Source organism: Caretta caretta, chromosome 2 (genome assembly GCF_965140235.1).
Source record: "Caretta caretta isolate rCarCar2 chromosome 2, rCarCar1.hap1, whole genome shotgun sequence".
Classification (NCBI taxonomy): domain Eukaryota; kingdom Metazoa; phylum Chordata; order Testudines; family Cheloniidae; genus Caretta; species Caretta caretta.
In genome coordinates this window covers 157736307-157758484 of record NC_134207.1, presented here as the reverse complement: position 1 = coordinate 157758484, position 22178 = coordinate 157736307, and the positions used below count along the sequence as shown (strand labels likewise).

Here is a 22178-nt window from a genome sequence, read left to right as displayed (position 1 = left end):
CCATTTCTGAGTTACGACATTACAACACAGCATTAGAAAACTCTCTAAAGTGAGATCGCCTACATTTTCGAACCTCCCTATTTCCTTTCCCAAATGCCTTGTCCAATTTGTCTCCAGCTTTCCAGAAATATTCTGGCCTGGCACCAGACCACACCTAAGATTTCAAGTAGCTTGCTTTCAAATGGGTGTCACCACAGGTTTATAATGGAAGCCTTGCTTCAACATTAACTATGGAGAGACACTAGCTTTTGTATCAACTGAAGTGTACATTCTAGGATAGAGGAGTCAAGGGGTTAGAGCAATCCAGCCAATTTATTCTACTAACTATGCAGTGTATAATTATTTACAGCCTCAATTTCTTAGACACAATCCAGCTAAGCTGAGAGAGAGCTGTGTATCTTAAAACAGTTTTGAATTATTACTCTCCTCGCTGATCAGTAATTTTTTTTTTCTCTAAAACTATTCACCAGCTGGCTGCGACAAGGTCAAAAGTCTTGTGAACTAAATAAGTAAAGTTTTCAGCCCACATTATTTACAGGAACAGAAGACATTTTTAAAGACAGGCACACAGGGACAAATCCTGATTGGACTCTCCACTGAGGTTGGGAGAAAAAGAATCAGCAGTTTTACCAGCTACATTCTCCCTTGCAAAGGAATTGCCATGAGCTTATCCACCCTGCCTCCAGCCCCTGCTTACTCCAAACCCTAAATTTCAATGACACAGATGTGGAACCACTGCTCCATGGGAACCACTGTGAACCACTGCTCCATGGGACACCAAAGATGCAGCTTCCCTTGACTGGCCTCTACATAGCCTGCTTCCCACCCAAAGGAGAGAACTGTGGCAATTCTGAGCCTTCCATGCCTGTAGAGTGGGACAGGAAGAGTTGAGCCCACAGTGAAAAGATTACATTTATAAGAAAATCTATTTCCCTACAGGCTGGAAAACTTCATCTCAGATTGCAACAATTCCTTCAAGCATTATATCCCAGGGTGATAATTTTTTTTCTAATTTGTGGGGCAATAGGTTCCTACTATCAACTTCACCTCTAGTCAACAGTGTATGCCTCCCAAACAACTGTAAGCCTCAGATCATAGGCCTTCTTTTACTTCCACTGAAGATAAAATTGCCAGGCATAGATACCAACCCTCTGAGTTTTCAGACCCTACTATGAGTTTATGGAGAGGAAAAAAACTAGTCTATGGGGAAATCCCATCTGATTGGCCGCCCCATTTCCCTGCCTGCTAAATAGGATAAATGGGAACAGTCTTTATGCAGATCAATGAAAACATGTACTCCTTTTCTATATGCATATTTGTTTAGTTGGCTGAGTGGCAACTTGGTGGCATTTCTCGGTCTGTAGCATGACAACTTTTGAACACTGCCGGAGATCAATTCCAAAATGGTAGGGAATATCCTAGGTATCAGTGAGCTGAACTCAATTTCAGTGAAAAATCAGAAAAACCAAAAGGTAGGAAATGAGGAGGGAGGACACGCATAGGGTATGTCTACACTGCAAGTAGACCCCTGTGATGCCAGCTGACTGGGGCTCACGGGGCTTGTGTAGACAGACCCCCCCACACACACATCCCCGGGTCTTTAGAGCCCAGATTCCTGCCCAAGCTCAAATGTCTACACCGCAATTAAACAGCCCCTTCGACAAAGCCCCACAAGCCCAAGGCAGCTGAAAGGTGCCAGCCACAGGTTTTCAATTGCAATGTGAACACACCCTCAGAGCCAGCAGTTTCAGCCATCTCAGTAATTCTCTACAGATCAAAGAAATGGTTGATGGCAGCCATTAACACCTTCCAGCATAATATCTGCCCAGCCTTCCACTAGTTTAACATGCTGACACCATGAAACATTTCTCTTTCAGAAAGGGAGTTAAAAAAAGCGGTAGGAGGGAAGGGGGGGGCGCGCTGTGGGGGGAAGAGTGGCCCAGCTCCTGGCATGGGGCAGGGGACAAATAGGTAACCCTGGTATGAAGGAAAATAGGGATGAATGGGGGACAATAGTATGGGGGGCGGGGGACATGGGGTGACACAGAACCCCTTGTATGTGGCAGGGAGGAGAATAGTGGGAAGGGGGAAATGAGGGGGGCAGGTGGCGTACTGGACACAGAGCCCCTGGCACATGGCAGGGAGTCCCTGAAACAGAGGAGGATGGGGAGGTATCTGCACAGAGGGAGGTTTGTTTGTTTGTTTTTGGAGGGGGGGGGGGGGAGTGGAACGGATGGATGCAAGGAGCCCCAGTGTATGGAATAAGCTCAGCCTACAGAAGAAACAAGGAGTGCATAATCTTCTGTCAGGACATTTTTCACCTCGCCTTCACAAGTCATTTTTACTCCCATCCAAGTCTGCTTGGAATTTTCCTCTCCTTGTCTAATTTCACTGTCACAACAGTTCCAGCCTCACCTGCCACAGCTACACTGTCAGTTTCTGAGGCCAGCCAAGCAAAGATTTCTTCCCCCTCAAATACCTTCTCAGCTGGTCCTTAAAACTGAAAAGCCATATGTACTTAAGTTGGATAATACACAGTGCTCAGCCTTCATCAGTAGCCAAGTGTATGACCCTCGAGTTTTATGTTCCTTACAATCTTGTTTATTTTCAAGTATTGGCAGGTATGCCATTGACTTCAATGCAAGTAGGATCAGAACCCATATTTTTGGGCAATTTGTGGAACGTATAGGCTAGAATTTTCAAATTTTTCAAATTCTGAAGCAAAATAGTGATCAAAACATCACGTTAGTCAGTCCTCATTTAAAAAATATTCGGCACAATTAGCAGGTGCATCCAACACTGCTTATATCCTTCCGAGCAATCTAAGCAAAAGGCAGAAACACAATTTTTAACAGAGCATTCTAGATGCTGTTTATACAAGAGAGATTTTAATTGGTTGTAACTATAGTGCCCTTGTTGCCAAGACGGAGACTGCTCTGCGGGGCAGTTCCTTCCCAAGAAGCTCCTTTTCGCCCCAGCAGCACCTGTTCCTAAGCCCCCGGAGTATATATACACACACACCCCTGAATAGTACGAATATAGTACAAATATAGCGAAGGGAAATATAGATGTGCAGAGTCATAAATGGGGAAAAACAAGAGGGGTAGAAGATAGGGGGAGAGGTAGAACAAGGTAACATCCAACGCGAGGACCTGCGGGGACTAAGCCCTGCATCTAGACTCAGCGTTCCAGAATACTGGGCAGAGTTCCAGTCCTGCAGAGTCTTGGCTGTCTTTGGTGCCAGTAAACTTTCTCCAGCAAAACCCTGCAGTGCCCTCTTCAAACGCTCTCTGCAAACCCACACAGAGCAACAACCTCCCAAGAGGTGCTGCCTAGGGGGAGGAGGGTCACTTGCTCCCCCTCCCCCAGCTTTCTGCCAGGGTTTATATGCATTGCCCTAAACCGCGCTGCATACCACCAGAACCTTTAAATTGGAGGTTTTCAAACTATGGGGCACGCCATCTGGGGAGCACAGAGGAAAGTTCAGGGGAGCCAGCGGTGATGCCAGATGGCTTAGGCTTCAGCCCAGCACAACGGGGCTCGGGGCAGGAGTGCCACGTCCACCCCGACTCACCTCTTTTTGTCTGGGTGGGAGGGGCATAACCAAAATTTGTAACACAAAGGGGGAGCTTAGCTCAAAAAGTTTGAAAACCGCTACTTTAAATTGGCCCTCCCACTATCAACAGTTACACATTGTCTCTGCCCAAGGCCAAGTCACAACCCCCAGTACTCACAGCCGCGTACGGCTGTGCACGACAGTGATACTGGGTCCAGCTCCAGAGTGTCCTTCTCAGATGATTCCTCCCTGGCACAGTGCTCATCTGGCTCCCATCCTGGGGCATCCCTGGTCAGCCACTGTGTCTCTCCTGGGCTTTGAATCAGTTCTTAGCTGCATAGGTGGTGAGTGAACCGGTCCCTCGGGGAGGCTAGCCCCCAGCCCCACCCCTTCTGCCCGAGGCCCCCCCCGCATGGCCGGAGGATCCCCAAGCCCCACCTCCCCCTGAGGCCAAAGTAGCCCCAGCCTGCCTGCCCCGGCCACCCTGTGGGGGAATGAGGGCAGGGCCTCAGGGGTGGAGCATGGACAGGGCTAAGCCTCCCCTGGCCTACAACACCCGTTGTCCATGCTTGGCTGCTTTGCTAAATGAGGGTCTGCTCACAGTAGGCCCTCTTGGCTGAAGCTACTGGCACACACATGCCCCTGTGGGTCCTTCTACCTTCCCTTCCCTCCCCTCCCCTCCCCCTGGAATAAACAGCCCTTCCTCTCCCTCAGGACAAGGTTTTAAAGGGGCCATGCTCTCTAAACCCCAACAAAAAATAATCCTTGTTGTCCACAGCAAGGTGGGCAACTCTAGGCAGCAGATCTCCAACAGCAGACCCAGGTCCCCTACTGGTTGAGAGCATCCCCAGCATCCAACCCACTGTAAGGGACCCAGGCTTAGGCAGTCTGGTGCAGAAGTCTCAGGTGGGATGATGTCTGACCACCAGGGATGGGAGTCACCAGGCAGGCGTTGGAGGAGTGGCAAGGCCAGGTCCCGTGAGCAACCAGGTCAGAGTCTGATCGAGGTCGAAGACTGGAGATCAGAGGCAGTACCAGGCTAGCATCAAGAGGCAGGAATAGGGGTTGAATCCAGACTGGAATGAGAGACCGGAGATCAGAAGACAAGGCAAACTCCGGCGTTGAAGCAGTCTGAAGTCTGTGTGGTGGCCCAGACAACTTCCTGGGGCAACTCCTGGGGTTAAGGAAGGGCACTTGGCCAAATCAGCAGGCCACAGGGTACTGTCACTCCAGGTCTCTTGGGTGGTACTTCCTGCAGTGCCTACTCTCTGCAGTGATCCCTGGATGCAGCTCTGCCTGGCTGTGGGGTGGCACTATGGGAATATCAGACACCCCAAACTCTGCAGAACTGGGTTCTAGTCCCTGGGTCCTTACACCCACAGGACTCTGGGGGTGGAATAGGTTCCCACAAGGCAACTTGCTTCCCCCCCCTCCCACCCTGTGGTATAAATGATCATACATCAGCACATGTCCAGGCTGCCCTTCCTTGGAGGAACAGCTAGGCTGGCTGTCAGGCACCAGCTGAAGTGCTACCACTCACCATGGAGGCAAAAGGACAGGTCCGTAAGGCATGAAGTCAAGGGCATGTAGGTTTAGAGTGGCCATTCAAAGTACAGCATTCTCTTCCCACATTGGGCCCTCTAGGGCCCCCCACAGCTTTGGCAGTGTAAGGGACTCACTTCACAGTGGAGCCTCTGGAACGGTCAGCATGGGATCTCCACCTTCACCATGTCTTTGTGCAATGACAAGGAGGACCAATGCTGTGGGAGCCTCCTAAACAGGATGTCTGCTATACCTCACTTCATCCTCACTCCCCCAGGAGCTGGGCATCCAGACAGACCAGGTAGATCATCATCAGGACCACGTCCAACTCATGGTGCTGGCAGGCTCAGAATCCATGGAAACATCCTCATTAGGGAACAGTACTCGTCCCACAAGTAACAGATGATTCCAGCAGAGAGATCTGGCAGGGTCATAACTGCCCTCTGAGCATATATAATATACTGGTAGGTCCCAGAGTTTCTCCTCTACAAAGTATGGGTGCGACTCCCATCAGCCAGCAATTTTGTGTTTTCCCTGATTCCAGGCCAAAACTCAATCACCAATCTGGAGCTCCTGTTACCTCACTCACCAGTCCTAAAGGGCTTTGTTTTGTTGATTCTGATGACCCGAGACTTGTGTCGCTATCTGATATGCCTCCTTCAGTTGATCGCTCAGCAAGTCTCATACCCCAAATAGGTTTCCAGTAGCGCCCCGTGTGAAAACACTCAGAGATCAACTGGCAATTGGGCTTCTCAAGCAATCATCAGCATATATGGTGTGTACCCAGTTGCATCATGCCAAGTGCAATTATAGGCACGTACCAAGTGCTCCACATGCCAGCTCCAGTATTTCTTCTGCCGAGGCTCCAGGGTTCCCAGCATGCTGAACTATGTGCAGTTCACTTGTTCTGGCAGCAGATCCTCTTGCAAATGGTAATGGGTGGCATGAGACTTTTTGATCCCCATGATCTTGCACGGTTCTTTTATTAACCAGCTCCCAAAATCCCTTCTCAAGCAGGCCTTTGGAAACCATGGAAGCTTTCTGATCCTTGGTGGGGTAAGCCTGGGCGTAACAAGTAAAATGGTCAGTCACCATCAAAGATATTAGCAGTACCCCAGTGGTCAGGCTCTAGACAGAAAATCCATAATGACACACTTCCTGGGTGCCAAACTTGTGATGTTGACAAGAGGAACTGCCTGCTTAGGCAGTCTTGTCAGATTACACCTGGTGCAGGTGTGAACACGATGGGCTTCTGCCCTCATTAAAAAGTCTCCTGTCGCAAACCAATAGGTGGATCCATTCCTTTAGCAAAAGGACCTCCCTTTGGGCGACTCACCCACATAGCTTTGAGGTCCTTTCCCCTTTCCAACCCATAAAGGGGATCCTTCATCTGTGAATCGGCTCACTGGGAATGCTTCATCTGTTCATCCCTCAGTCTGGGCAGCAGAGGGTCCTTTACTCTAGTAAAGCTTGAGTAGACTGTGGGTGTGGCTTCTGGTGGTACCACAGATAGTCAATCACTCATTCTCCATTAGTTGTGGATTTATCCTCTACATCAGATACCCACTGGCATAATGCTCTCAAATCAGGAATCCCCACATCCATCCAAGCATTGAGTGATCAGTCCTCAGTTTAACGCCAACGAGACAAGGCATCTGCATCCATTGCCTGGGCCAATAATGCATGGTGAAATCATAGGCAGAGTGTGCTGCTAACCACCGGCGCCCTGCTACAGATAATTTTGCTGTTCTCTTGACATACAGCAAAAAGGTTATCATCAGTCTTCACGATAAACTCAGCCCCATAGAGGTAGTCATGGAACCTCTCACACAGTCCACTTTAATGCCAGGAACTCCACTTGATGAGCAGTGTAGTTCCTCGCAGGGGGCGTGAGGCCTCGACTTGCAACAGCTACTGGCTGAAATTTGCCCTTGTGTTTTTGATAAAGGACAGCTTCTAACCCGGTATAGCATGCATCAATATGAAACTCACGTGGCTGGGTGGGATCAGCGTACACCAAGACAGGTGCTTGAGTGAGTTGTCGAATGTTTTTCCAGAAAACTTTTTTACACTCGGCAGTCCACTGCTTTCTGAAAGGTGCACTCACATTAAAGTATTGATCCCGGCATGGGTTCCCCTTCTTATTTATGGGGGATATCCCTCAGTGAGCTCTGTGGTTGCATGCAGAATGTGGGGAAAATTCTTTATCAACCTGCGGTAATTGCCACAGAATCCCAGAAATAACTAATTCCTTGAAGGTCATGGGCCTTGGCCAAGTGGTTAATGCCTTCACTTTCTCCAGGTCCGCAATCATACCATCTGTAGATGCTGTGTGTCCCACATGCCTTACAAACATCTGGCAGATGATGCACTTGTCCAGGGATAAGTTGAAGCCAGTCTCTTCCAAAAGCTCCAGGACTTTGCATGGTCGAGCTTCATGTTCTCCTAAAGTGTGCCTAAATCCCACAATGTCATCCAGGTACACCAGGCACTCTAACAGGTGCACGTTCCCTACCACCCACACCATGAATTGTTAAAATGTGGCTAGAACCCTGGACACCCCCCAAAGCACATGATTAAACTGGTAAAATCCCAAGGAGCAGATGAAAGCTGTCTTCTCCTGGTCCTTCTGTGCCATGGATACTTGATAGTATCCACTGCAGAGATCAAGGATAGAGAACCAGCAACTGCCTTTCAGGCTATCCAAGGTATCATTGGCCCAGGTATTATGTACTGGTTGTGGAGCGTCCACCAGTTCTGAGTGTGATAATCAATGCACATGCACACCTTGCCACTTCTCTTTTGCACTACAGCAACTGGCAACGTCTATAGGATCCCGGATGCCTCAACGATACTAGTTTCGGCCAGCTCCCACAGGTGCCGCCTCACATCTTCGATGTCAGTGGGGGTTAATTATCTTGACCCCTCTCGTAAAGGCCAGTTGTCCTGCATTTGGACATGGTGCTCCACATCTTGAGCACAACTTATATTCCACTTGTGCATAGTGAAAACAGCCTTCCTTTCGACTAAGTTCTCACACAGGCAGTCCTTTCACTGAGCAGAAAGAGAGGAATCCACCTGGAAACTGTCCCTCCCCAAGGGTTTATCCTCAATTTCCTCTTGGGATGCGGGCCCCCTCACTCTCCAATATGCAGCTTTACATAAAGCATGCATTGGCAGCTCCTGCAGGTAGCTGTTTCCCACCATCTCATGGAACTTCCACCCCAATCTCTGGAACTGGTTTACATTTGTTCTTAGGATTCAGGGTGTACACATTGTTCATTCCGGATCTGAGCAGACCAGCACCAACGTTTCTATTTCCTGGGTTGCCTTGTGTTGTCCTTCAGAAATCGGACCTTCAAAAGGATATATCCCCGATAAGGGCAGAAGTCACAACCATTTCCCAGACTGTCAGGCCAGACAGGGGGTGCAACAATAAATACCGCAGGTGTTCTTGGTCGCAAGATTAATAAAGTATGGTGATCTGCCATCTGCTGTCCAACAATGCCTCACACAATCATCCTCCTATACGGATAAACACTGCAGTCTGGGGTCCTATCAGCCCATTTGGTTTAACCTTTGTCTGTGGTTTTTCCTGGGGAGCTTTGGACTTTCAGGGTTTCCCTGAAGCTCCCCAACAGTTCACTACAGTTGTCGGGATACAGCTACATTGTCTGTCTCATTCTGGTAGTCCAAGGCATAGTGCCCAATTCTCTCTCAGTTGTAACAGGTATCTTCTTGTGGACTATCACCCCTTCAACTGTCCTCCCTTTGCAGCCCACTCCTGCTACTTACCCTGCCACCTGCAAGATGGGGATTGTCCCAGTCTTCACCATGGCCACTTCTCAGGTCAATTCTCTCAGAGCCACCACCGATGGGGCCTCTTCCCTTTCTTCGAGCCCTACAGCAGTGTAACTCCCTGCCTTCTTCAGCTGCATCACTGCATCCACCCACAATGATCACTCCTCCTCTTCAGGTATTCTCAGATAGGATCATGGAACAGGGGAGGGTTGGGTCCTCCTTCCACATTATCATCCCATCTTGTTGGGTGACCCGAAGGATCTGGTCCAACCCAGCGGAATCACTACCTGTTGCAGCAAGTGCTCTAGTCTCTTGATGAAATCTGACAGACGTCCACGGGGCTCCTGATAGGTGTGATGGAAATGATAATACAGCTCTTCACCATTGTCAGTGTTGCTGTAGATGCTCTCAAGAGTGGCTAAATGGTCTTGCACCATTGTAGCCAGTTGGGAGTCTTTCAGGGTTTGGACGATTCAGATGGTAGGTCCACACAGATTCTTGAGCACCCATTTCTGCTTCTGGGCATCTGAGCATTCCCACTCTTGGGCAAGGGGCACTGCAAAATCCCTCCAGGTCTCATAATCATCCTTCCCCAAGGATATGGGTGACACTCCTGAGAAAGAACATAACTGCTTGTATGGTCATTTTCATATGCAGGCTTCAATGCATCTTTGAGGGCATTCCCCAGCTTGTTAGCCCACTCTAACATTCTGGGTGCTGCAGGTGCCAGAGCACCTCCCAGTGCTGAGATTAATTCCTCTCTAATGAATCCTCCTCAAGTGATGCGAGCGTACCAACAAAGCGCTGTTCTGGTCCCAGGATTTTCTAGGGGGTAACTCCCACCTGCAGCAATTTGGGAGCCTTGTCCAGATACTTCCTTCGAGTGAGTACATAGAGATACCAGGCCTTTCACTACATGGATGTAAATACAGCTGCAGCTCTTCACTCTCTCCAGTATTCCCGCTGCATCTAGGTTCTCCTCAATTTCACTGGGTTCCATCTTTTCCAGAAACCCCATCAACAGCACCCCCTTAGTTTCTGAGAACCGCACACCTTGGCACACATCTTCTAGTAATCCCCTCTCTTTGCTTTTCTGACTGAGAGAAATCACTCAGGTGTCTCTTTGCTCTGCAGAGTAGTGCTCAGGGTGCATGATGTCGCTGTGTGCATGTGTGTACTGCACATACCCATTTGGAGTCGTCAGCAGCAGGGATCAAACCCAGGACCTCTTGATCTTAATGCATGAGCTAAAAGATATTCCTCTATTAGCCAAGTCTGTAGCAGGCTCATAGAGCTATAGCTGGCCTAGCCCCACTAATGGGGGACAGAATGCTACACCAAGGGCGGGGAAGCACATCCCGAGCTTCAGAGACTTCCCAGCTGAAGTCCCCATACGGGCCACCAGATGTAACAATAGCGCCCTTGTGGCCAAGATAGAATTTGTTCTGTGGGCAGCTCTGGGCAAGAAAAGGCATGCCCTGGAATGCAGCAAAACTCCCTTCCATCCCATGGGCACCTGCTCCAAACCCCCTACAGTAAACACACACAATAGTACACCAAATATAAAGAAGGGAAATATTTATTTTTAAAGTGATGAATGGGAAAAAACAAGAGGGGGTAGAAGACAGGGAGAGAGGAAGAACAGGGGTACATCCAAAATGTGGACCCACAGGGGTCAAGCCCTGCATCTAGACTCAGAGTTCAGGAATCCTGGGCAGAGTTCCAGTCAGGCAGTGAGTCTTGGGTGCTCCTGGTTGTCTTCCGTGCCAGTGAACTTTCCCGAAACACACCCTTCCAGTGCCCCCTTCTGCCACACTCTGCAAATCCAGAGCGACAACCTCTCAACTTAGCTAGCTACAGGCTCCCTTCTTATTTTCAATGCAAAGTCACAAGCCCCATTACTCACAGGCCCATACAGCTCTGGGTGACAGTAATACTGGGTCTGGCTCTGGTTTGTGCTCCTCAGGGGATTCCTTCCTGATATGGTGCTCCTCCTAGCTCCTGTCCTGGGATGTCTCCGGTCAGCCGCTCTGTCCCTCCTGGGCTTCGGACCGGTTCTTGGGTGCTTCACTACATAAAGGCCTGTTCACTGTAGGCCCTCACTCTCCTCCCCTCGGAACAACCAGCGCTTCCTCTCCCTCAGGATGAGGTTTTAAAGGGGTCATGCTCTCTAAACCCCAACATTAGCATATAGCACTAAACCCTTTTAGTTTTTTAGTTTTTCTTTTTTCTTGATTGCATCTCTCTCTCTGTTTTGCTTAAATATAGACAAAATTTGATCTTGCTGTTTTAAAAATATTCCATAAGTGCATTTATAGATAAATAATTACAAACAGAAAATAGAATTGTGTCACATTAAAGCAACAGGGACAAAACTCAGATGGAATTTTTTCCTCATTTTGGGGTTAACATTTATACCGAGTAAAGGGATTAGCAACTGGAGAAATGAAATCTCCTTATTCAGATGTAGGTTTCAGAGGAACAGCCGTGTTAGTCTGTATTCGCAAAAAGAAAAGGAGTACTTGTGGCACCTTAGAGACTAACCAATTTATTTGAGCATGAGCTTTCGTGAGCTACAGCTCACTTCATCAGATGTTTACCGTGGAAACTGCAGCAGACTTTATATACACACAGAAATCATGAAACAATACCTCCTCCCACCCCACTGTCCTGCTGGTAATAGCTTATCTAAAGTGATCAACAGGTGGGCCATTTCCAGCACAAATCCAGGTTCTCTCACCCTCCACCCCCCCACACAAATTCACTCTCCTGCTGGTGCTAGCCCATCCAAAGTGACAACTCTTTACATAATCAAGTCGGGCTATTTCCTGCATAGATCAAGGTTTTCTCACATCCCCCCCACCCCCATACACACACAAACTCACTCTCCTGCTGGTAATAGCTCATCTAAACTGACCACTCTCCAGGTTTAAATCCAAGTTAAACCAGAACATCTGGGGGGGGGGGGGGGGGGGGAGGAAAAAACAAGAGGAAACAGGCTACCTTGCATAATGACTTAGCCACTCCCAGTCTCTATTTAAGCCTAAATTAATAGTATCCAATTTGCAAATGAATTCCAATTCAGCAGTTTCTCGCTGGAGTCTGGATTTGAAGTTTTTTTGTTTTAAGATAGCGACCTTCATGTCTGTGATTGCGTGACCAGAGAGATTGAAGTGTTCTCCGACTGGTTTATTAATGTTATAATTCTTGACATCTGATTTGTGTCCATTTATTCTTTTACGTAGAGACTGTCCAGTTTGACCAATGTACATGGCAGAGGGGCATGAAGGTCGCTATCTTAAAACAAAAAAACTTCAAATCCAGACTCCAGCGAGAAACTGCTGAATTGGAATTCATTTGCAAATTGGATACTATTAATTTAGGCTTAAATAGAGACTGGGAGTGGCTAAGTCATTATGCAAGGTAGCCTGTTTCCTCTTGTTTTTTCCTACCCCCCCACCCCCAGATGTTCTGGTTTAACTTGGATTTAAACCTGGAGAGTGGTCAGTTTAGATGAGCTATTACCAGCAGGAGAGTGAGTTTGTGTGTGTATGGGGGTGGGGGGGATGTGAGAAAACCTTGATCTATGCAGGAAATAGCCCGACTTGATTATGTAAAGAGTTGTCACTTTGGATGGGCTAGCACCAGCAGGAGAGTGAATTTGTGTGGGGGGGTGGAGGGTGAGAGAACCTGGATTTGTGCTGGAAATGGCCCACCTGTTGATCACTTTAGATAAGCTATTACCAGCAGGACAGTGGGGTGGGAGGAGGTATTGTTTCATGATTTCTGTGTGTATATAAAGTCTGCTGCAGTTTCCACGGTAAACATCTGATGAAGTGAGCTGTAGCTCACGAAAGCTCATGCTCAAATAAATTGGTTAGTCTCTAAGGTGCCACAAGTACTCCTTTTCTTTATTCAGATGTAGTTGCTTGTGGCAATTCAGTGCAAGCTTCCCTTGCAGTGCCTCTACAGCTATCAATTAGAATCAGAGTTACTGCAGTCCCTTTTTGAGCTCTGCTCTGGACTGAATTTCTTCAATTTGGGCCCAAATCTGTGCGATACTGAGCACTCAACTTAGTCAGCAAATGGCATGATTGCTGTGAGATGTGGACCATGTACTGTTCACTGCAGAGTGAAGCCTAAAGATCTTTTCCACAATTTTTCAAAGCATTGTGAAGGACTTAGCCATGCAACTTTCATTCATTTCATTGGCTTTATGAGGAACTGTGTGCCTAAAAGCGTACTTGTGCCTAGCACTATGGACAGGGTAAGGCAGGTAGACTATACAGAGCTGCATAAAGACAACTGTTGAAATGCTCATTGCCGCCAATTTACATACACAGTAATAATAATAATAAATAATAATAATACTGATTACACACCTTTCCTAATGCTTCTTTTAGTTTGCAAAATAGTATTTCAGACTTTTATGAAGTTACACATGCCATTCAAGAGAACTGCTTTAGATAAAAGAAACAAAAAAAAGAGACTTGATTCTGATCTGAGAACCAAATGGTTGTTATTGTTTTATTACAAAAACCAAAGATAACTACCTTTATAATTTATAAATGTTGCAAGATTGCTGATGTACATAAAGTAAAGTAAGTTCAATTTCCACAAAGAAAACAGAAACTTCCTCAGGTTGCTTAAAGGGGGAACACACCACAACATTAACCCTTAAAAGCAAGGATATATCCAGTTAAGATATCCTTCTTTAACATACCTTAACACACACACACACACACACAGCTAAACTCCACCGCTCTGTAAATAAGTCACATACACCTCTGGCATGTACAGTAATATCATACACACACAACATTCCTCACAATCACATTGTAACAAGAATTTTTTACTCCAACCGGCAACATCAACACCTCAGTATGCAGGTGAATTGTATGATGAGTTATTCTCCACCTTACTAGCTTTGCATCACCTGAGGATTCCTCCTACATTCAGTCTATTCCCAGATCTGCTGGGTTGCCATTTGCTGGCAAAGTAGCTCCAATGGACTGTAGTGGAACAAAGAATCAAGCCCACAATATTCTGCAATTGTCCATGCATAGGAAGGAAGCAAGCCAACAGGTCCACTACAGGTTTCACAGAAATATATGAACAATATTCCACTATTTGCAATGAAAAGGCTGGGTCCAAATTCACTTGATTACAATACAGCATGAAAGGAGCCACCACTATTCAGTCCAGTCATTTCCTTGCTATGCTGTGAGGAAGCGGCTGGACAAAATAGTCATACAAAGTGATAATTTCAAAGTATTTTTTTTCTATTTTAGCCTGGTAGCTCTTCTCAACTGTCTCCTGTATTTCATTAAATAAACAGCTCCAGAGTTCCAGCAACAGTAGCCTTTAATTCCAGATAAGAGCCTGGGCCAAATTAAGTCAAGCCACTAACCTTGGGAGAGCTTCCGTATCAGCCTGAACCACTCATGTTCTGACCTCTTTTCTGTAGTATACTACTATTTTGAACTTCTATAGCACCTTTTCATCCGTGGATCTTAAAACACTTTCCAAAACATTGCCTAATGAGGACTCAACTCTCCAGGAGGTAGATAAGAGATCATTTCACCCACCACTAAAATGGGGAGGAGCACAGCAGCTGTTCAAAAGCGTACAGCAATTCTATACAACTAGTTAGCACATGGAATACTGTGAACAACTAAAAATCTAGCAGGAAATCAGTCAGAATGTAATTAAGAGAAATGGAATTTGGTCAGGAAAATGGAGTTAACAGCCCTATTATTACAATAAGCACCGTGGAATTTTTAATGGCCAGTCATGACCTGTTGAAAAATTGGTCAGGATGCAGAAAAGAGACACAAAAATGATTTGAGGCTAGAGAAAATGCCTTACAGTGAGAGACTAAGAGCTCAATCTGTATAATTTATCAAAAAGAAGATCAAGAGGTGACTGACTTGATCACAGTGTATAAGTACCTTCAAGGGAAAAAGTTACTAAGTATAAAGGGCTTTTTAATCTAGTGGAGAAAGGCATAACAAGATCCAATGGCTGGAAGCTGGAGCCAGACAAATTCAGATTAGAAATCAGGCACAAACTTTTAATAGTGAGGGTGATTCATCATTGGAACAAACTACCAAGGGAAGCAGTGGATTCTTCAGAGCAAGACTGAATGCCTTCGTATATCAGTCAAACACAAGTTATTGGTCTCAAAACAGGTGTAACTGGGTGAAATGTAATGGCCTGTGATATACAGGAAATCAGACTATATAATCTAATGGTCCCTTCCGGACTTAAACTCTATGAATGAATGGCCTCATCAGTTTTACCGCTAATCCATAAGAGCAAGTACATCTAGCAGCATACTGTGCAGGCAGTGGTTCAGTACCAAATAAGATGGGGGGCGGGGGGAAGACATCACTGAATCATCAGCAGTGCTTTCTGAAACCACCTGTGAGTTTCTTTAAGATTAGCCATTCAGTGACTGGTGCACCCCAACATTGCTTAGCTTAGGAGAGTGGGGAGGTATGTCCGCACTGCAAGTGAAGGCATGATCATAGATGGGGTAGGTATAGCCTGTGTTAGCTTTAGTCTAGCTAGTGTGGATGACCACATCATGCAGATGTGTCGGCACAGGCTTCAATACAGGCTAGCAGTGCAAGTATTGTATGTACTATGTTGCTAGCCCCTGCCACTGCGTCTATGCTGCTGTCGTTCTCTGGGCTAGCTAAATTAAAGCTAGCATGGTTATGCCTCCCTGGGTTACCTGTACAGACATACCCTAATAAAGGCTCCCTGAGGGATTCTGTTCCAGTCCTTTTCTTTTGAGAGGGAACTCAGACTGTTACCTGTTACAAACACTGTCTTTACCAGGTGCTCCTTTAAGTCCTTTCAAGATAAACAGAGTCTTTAACATTTAACTTCAAAACCAAAAGGTCTCAGGTCCTTCCAATATAGGGATTCCTTTGTCAACAGAATTTGTTAGGACTTGCACTTTCAAAGCACTAATTAGGCTAAATACTCCATTCAATGCTGTACTTTAAATTTGCCTTTAATATCTTGACAGGAACAGGCATACTGTTTCTATGCGCTTCCCTCAGTGAAACAGGCTGTTACCTTCAGGGGCCTCACTATATGGTCAGTTTTCTTCAAACATCTCTCTAACATGTTCATTTTGTTTGATGTCCCCTACATTTAAACTTTGAGAGACAGAAGTACACTGAAGCAAGTAATATTTGCCAGCAATTAGCTCTATGACAGCTGTAGTACACCAGAGGTTCTCCACCTTTTTCTTTCTAAGCCACCCCCCCCCCCATGCTATAAAACCTCCACAGCCCAGCTGTGCTACAACAACTGTTTTGCTGCATATAAAAGCCAAGACGGGCGTTAGGGGGTAGAAAACAAGGCAATTGCCCAGGGCCTTACACCACAGGGGGCCCCGTGACGCTAAGTTGCTCGGGCTTTGGCTTCAGCCCCGGGCGATACGGCTCATGGCCCCGGGCTGCAATCCTGTACGCTGGGGCTTTGGCTTTCTGCCCTGGGCCCTAGTGAGTCTAACACTGGTCATGCTTGGAGGACCCCCTGAAACCAGCTCACGGCCCCCCAGGGGGCCCCGGACCCCTGGCTGAGAACCACTGGGGAGGACAGTAGCACTGTAGATGCAGGGAAAGCTTCAGCATCTGCATTAACTACATGGACCTTGAAGAAGTCTGGGTTGTCACTCTTGCTCTTTGGCATTATTCCAGCACCAGATAAAGTCCATGTTTACATGCTTCCAGACCACACAAAAGACATGTACATGCACACACATGCACATATGTGCAAAAAGAATAGCAGAAAAAGAAGGAACAGCAAAGAAACCTATAAGAGCGGCACAGTTTAGGCTCCCTCTTATTTACTTATCTTTTAAAAATCCAATTGTATACCTGCTGCCCAGTCTAAAGTCCTGAAACAGCTCCTCTTCTTGGGAAAAGCTGATTTAACTGCCCCACCCGCCTCTCTCTGTCTCATGCTCATGCACCACAAGCACACAGAGAATGATTTTCCACTTGTTCAGATGAACTCAAACTTAGGTCTCATCTACATTTTAAATTTAGGTCAACATAGCTACGTTGATCAGGGTGTGTGAAAAATCCGCACCCGAGTGACATAGGTCTGCCAACCTAATCCCCAGTGTAGACAAAACAAGGTCAATAGAAGAATGTTTCCATAGACCTAGCTCAGAAAAGTGGTGTTCCTACACAGACAGACAACCCTTCCATCACTGTATGCTTTGTCTACCCTACAGAGTTATGCCAGCATACCCCTAGGGTATAGTCCTTAGAGAGTAAACATATCTTGAATTACTGCATGCCAAGAAAACAAGGCCAGCACAAAATCAACCTGAGAGACACTATATCACTAGTACTGTAGATAAATCCCCTTAGGTAGAAAAAGGCCCTTGCAGCCTGGCAAGGCTTGCTAGTACCTGTGCATTCCGATATTCAGCCACACACCCAACCCAGAAAACCAGCAGATCTCATTTCCAGGAACAAAGCAGCTGACAATCCAAAAGCAAAAAAAACCCAAACACAGAGCAGAAATGGTGTACAAGAAAGCAGAGCCATTTTGGATTCTAGCACATGCACATCCCCATCATGAAAGCTGTTAAACTCAAGCATTTTAACTGGCTAGTAGAAGCATGTAAGAACCTCTCCTGCCTATATGTACACAATGATCTCCATTTTTAATCTGATAAAGTTCCTTCTCAACCCACTGCACATAATCTACTCCAGACTTGTGCCAATTTGAGGCCAAAGATAACTTTCACTGGGGAGATGTCTGAGCACGAGATTTCTAAAATGAACAATAATAACAGACACTTAACTATAGCAGGTCTTCAGGTCAACTAATATCAATCTTTTCTCCACTTTTAAAGCAAGCATTTAAAACACTAGTGTGAGAGAACTGTCTATTCATGACAAGCAAAAGGTGATAATTGTTGCTCTGACCCACCAAAATGACACACATGCCATATTTACAAAGAGAGGCATTTCAAGTGAAAAAGAGACAAACTAGTTTAATTTCATTGAAATCCACTGCATGAGAAGGTCTTTTCAAAGAGAGAGAGAGAGAGAGGAAAAATTAAAAATACTTTGCTAAACACTATGGTCTCTCTTCCTTAAATAGGGTCAGCAAGTATGCATGAGTAAGAGGGTGAAGTAAGTCAGCCTTACTTACTTATTATTACTAAGTAAGTCAGCTTATTATGCTGAAGAAAGTGATGTTCTTGTTATGGGAACCATCACAAAGAAAATCAGAATTGGTTTGCAAATATTGGCACATCCTTATACTGCAGAAAAATCAGACTAGTATGACAAGTAAACTATGTAATGCAAGAGAATGCTTGAATTTCTATGGTGCATTGCTATTTTACCTGGTAACTGTATTGAGCTTTTCCTCTCGGAGCGCACATTTCAGTCCAGCTAGTTACCCAAATTGAAACATTAGATGGCTTATCCTTTAGTCAGTCTATACCTAGACATACAATTAAGTCTTTTAGTCTGTGCACAGATGATACACATAACCATCAGATAGGCTTAGTGGCCTCTCCTCCTTAAGAGTACTAGTTTGTCTTTGTTGTTTTAGTACAAAGTTGAGGGCTCTAACAAAACAATGTTTAGGAAAAGCCACACTGCATTTAGCTATATGTAGTGTAGCTAGAATGTCATAAATAAAAATAGCTCCATTTTCAGCACAGTCAGTCAATCTGTAGCCTAAAACATGTATTAAGATAGAACGATAAATAACTGCCATACATAAACTTCAATGTATACAGACCTTTTTCCAGTTACAATAATCTTAAATATAATAATAGTGAGGGGGAGGATCTACATTATCTGTGAATTGTTCTATGCATGGCTCCATAAAACCGAACGCTCTTTTAATACTTAACAGTGGACATTGCACTTAGGCAGTCACAAGTGACACACTGGTTGCAGTCATATGGCTGTGGTCACAGACACAAAAGAGCTCAATACAGCCATTAGACAAAAAAAAGTTGTAACTAATTTTGAAAGGCATGTAGCTACTGGCAAGAAGAAACGATTGCTGAAATGTTAAGAACCAAAATTGAAACTTTTCATACCTGTGCTCTTGTTAACAATCATCATTTAAGCCTGAGAACACAGCCTACAATAAAAATTCTTTACACTTCCCCATTTGTTCTCAATTTTTCATTTTAACAGAAAAATGAATCTTTAAATCCCACTGAGAATGGATATGCAAATATTATAAAGGACAAGTTATCTAAAGACATAAACAGAGCTGTGTTAAAAGATTCTCCCCTGGCAGCAAGATCAGCGAAAATAAAATCATTTTTTGTAATCACATTTCAAAGTTTTCCTGGTTTATGTCAAAATGAAAGGCAAGTCTTTGCACAAACTGCCCCAGTGACATTTTGAAGCGTTCATGGTGAAAAAGCTGTGTTTCCCAGGGAACAATTAAAAAAGTATGCACTGTACCAAATTTCTGAACTTAAAAAAAATCCGTTTTCATACTTGAATATTCAAACACTAATATTTTGCAACACTAATGGGAAAAAAAAATCCTACTTGCCCAAAGTAGAGCTGCAGCCATTCACAAACCACTAGTTTTACCAGAGTTTGAAGTATTAATTTCAACTACTTACTTTTATAATGAACTAGCTCTGAAAAAGGTAATTGGCTAATTTAAAATATTGTGTGTTTTCTCACTTTTTTCCTTCTTATATATGGTATTTTGCTTTTCTACCTGGTGTCAGTCTGTTCTCCGGGAGCATTCTTGTATGCCGGAAGCTGGAATTTTTGGAGGGTTGTTTAGATCTGCTTTGTGTAGCTTTATATGACAAAGCTCGAACTAATACTGAAATGTTTTTAATAATTGGATGCTTTCTACCCACCAAACACTTTATAAGGCAACTGCCTGTTCTGTATCAAAACACAAGGGATTTCATAATGAGGGACTTAAGAAGCTCTGGGGAAACAGGAATAGGTAGTTTTACGTTAGTAAGGTGAAATAAAATGAAAACATTTACACGATTAATGCAGAGCCAGATATCATCTGGAACATTTGGGTGAACAAGTCCGGTGAAGGCAGCGCTCTCTTCAGCGTGGAATGAAGGGAGCATTGCTCGACGCGGGCTAAACAGTCACCCAGGGAGTGCTACTAACATCAACCATGCAAGAATCCAGCTCCCTCCAAGGCAGGTGCTGTCGCATGTCCTCCAAGCAGGGGAGCGGGAGGAGGCGTCCTACTCAAGGATGCAGCTACCAACGCTCACGGGCTCCATCCTGCACTGTTAGGCAAGATGCAGCTGGAGCAAGATCCCAGCTGCCTGGCACTGGTCTGATGGCCGATCCAGAGAAGGGAAACAGCTTTACACTGCGCCTCTCTCCTGCTCCTACCCCAGTGGGAGAGGGAACGTCGCCCCAACAAAGAGGGCAAAAGGCCAGGCTGGGAGGGTGCTAAAGACGAGCTCCCTGCCCGGTTCTCTATCCCCCCGGGGGCAGATGGTTCTATAACGCCGGGAACGTGCAACAAGCGCACCTAGGCGCCCCGGGCAGGTTGCGCGCAGCGACCGCATCCTGCCGGTGAGCCGGAGCAAAGGCTGCTGCAGCTGCTCCGGCGCAAAGTCCACCGCAAACGCCGCTCTCCGGCGCGGTGGCAGCCCAGGAGAAGCCATCCCGGGCCGCTCCGCTAACGCCACCAGCCCCGCCAGCCAGTCCCGGAGCCCGGCGGCGGCTCCACTTGCCGCCCTCGCCGCGGCGCGCCGGGGGATGGCGAGGGGCTGCAGCCCGCGCTGCGCCTCAGCGGCACCCGCAGCGCCAGCCCCCGGCAGCGCCCTGCGCTCCGCCTGCCGCGGGGACGCCTTGCGCTGCCCTCGCCCCCTTGCCAAGGCGCCCACTTACCCCTCGGCTCTGAGCGGGAGCGGGTCCCCCCCAGCCTGGCAGCCACCCGGGAGCCGACGCACGCAGGGAAGCCCAGCCACCGCGAGCCGGGCGCCGCCGCCCCGCCCCCGCTGGGCTGGCATTGGTGACCGCCCCGGCGCCCGCCCCCATAGGCTGAGCGGGGCGGGCCCCGCCCTGGCTCCCGTCGGGTGTGAGGTAATGAATTAGCGCGCCCAGAGCCGCTGCCTTAAATGGCTGGTTGCTGCCCGGCCCGCCGCGCCTGCTCTCTATCCCCTCGCGCGCCTCCCCGGCGCTGCTGCTGCGCCCGGGGCCCGGCGGCAGGTGCCCGGGCAGGTAGGGGGCAGGCAGCGAGCGGGAGGCCAATCACAGCGCCGCGGGGGCGGTGGCTCTGCTGCGGGAAGGCTGGAGCTCGGCGCCCCTGGCTGCGTTTTGCATCCTAGCCCTCGCATGGCATCGGCGCCCCCTGGCAGCAAGCCTAGCTGCTCCTGCAACCCCCACCCCCAAGTCTGTCCTTGCAGAGGGGGCCACGTTGCCCTGGGGCCGGCCAAATTCCTCGGCCTCGCTGGACCCTGGTTAGCCGCTGCTGCTCCCAGCGCCTTGGAAATCTGACCCTGGATGTTCCCAGAATCCCAGCACCGCAGGGACCTGGCCTCGGGAGCCTGGCCGAGTTTGGCCACAAATGCAGAAATGGTTCCATCAATCTCGAGAACAAGTGTTGCTTCTACTATTCCTCTGAAAATCACCAAACACCTTCCCTCTTCCCCCTCCCCCCCCCCCCCCCAGCACATTTTGGTACCTGGAAGGTGGGAAAAGGGCTAATCTGGAGTTTGTGCCCTGGGGCCAGGATTTTTAAGATGCAGCAGAAGCAGCTAAACAAATTTAAGCAGTGGAAGTTATGCCATTAGGGCCAAAAATTGGCAGGATCCAGGTGACACATCCTGGATTTTGTGGTACTGCTGTGCTGGAACACAGCAGGGGGTGACTACATTTGTTTTTTTCTTTTTGGCAGTACAGTTTGAGAACTTTGGTCTAAAATTTGGCAGGATCCAGGTAGACCTAGCCTGGACCTCTCTTCCTCACATTATGGGCACAGGGAACCTAGTCTCAGAGGCACTAGCTAGGGGTAAGGAGAGGTCATATATCACAGGTGTGATTAAACAACAAAGGTACTCAGGGAGGAGCACCCTGGAGCTGGAGCCCTTAAATGCAAAGGCAAGAAAAGGGGCAAGTGTAGAGGAAGTCTATATAATGAGGATACTCAGCCATATGATCCCTATAGAAATGCCATTGAATAGCAGAGAGATGGGATACAGAGAGCATCCTAGAAATCACCATTTGAAGGTGTTCTCTTAATGCTTAATAAAACCCCAGAAGACTGT

General features: G+C 47.0%; 1 protein-coding gene across 5 annotated transcripts in view; it reads right to left on the bottom strand.

The window, feature by feature from the left end:
• Positions 1-21089, bottom strand: part of TPPP (tubulin polymerization promoting protein) — a 120884-nt gene extending 99795 nt beyond the window's left edge. For 2 of the 5 annotated variants that reach the window (XM_075125523.1, XM_075125524.1), the window contains exon 1: positions 20800-20949. In XM_075125523.1, the coding sequence (XP_074981624.1) occupies positions 20800-20921 (122 nt within the window). In that variant the 5' untranslated portion in view covers positions 20922-20949. Of the gene's footprint in view, positions 1-20799 lie in introns of all 5 variants that reach the window. The other 3 variants (XM_075125521.1, XM_075125525.1, XM_075125522.1) reach the window with 3 other exon arrangements.
• Between the last annotated feature and the right edge of the window lie 1089 nt (positions 21090-22178).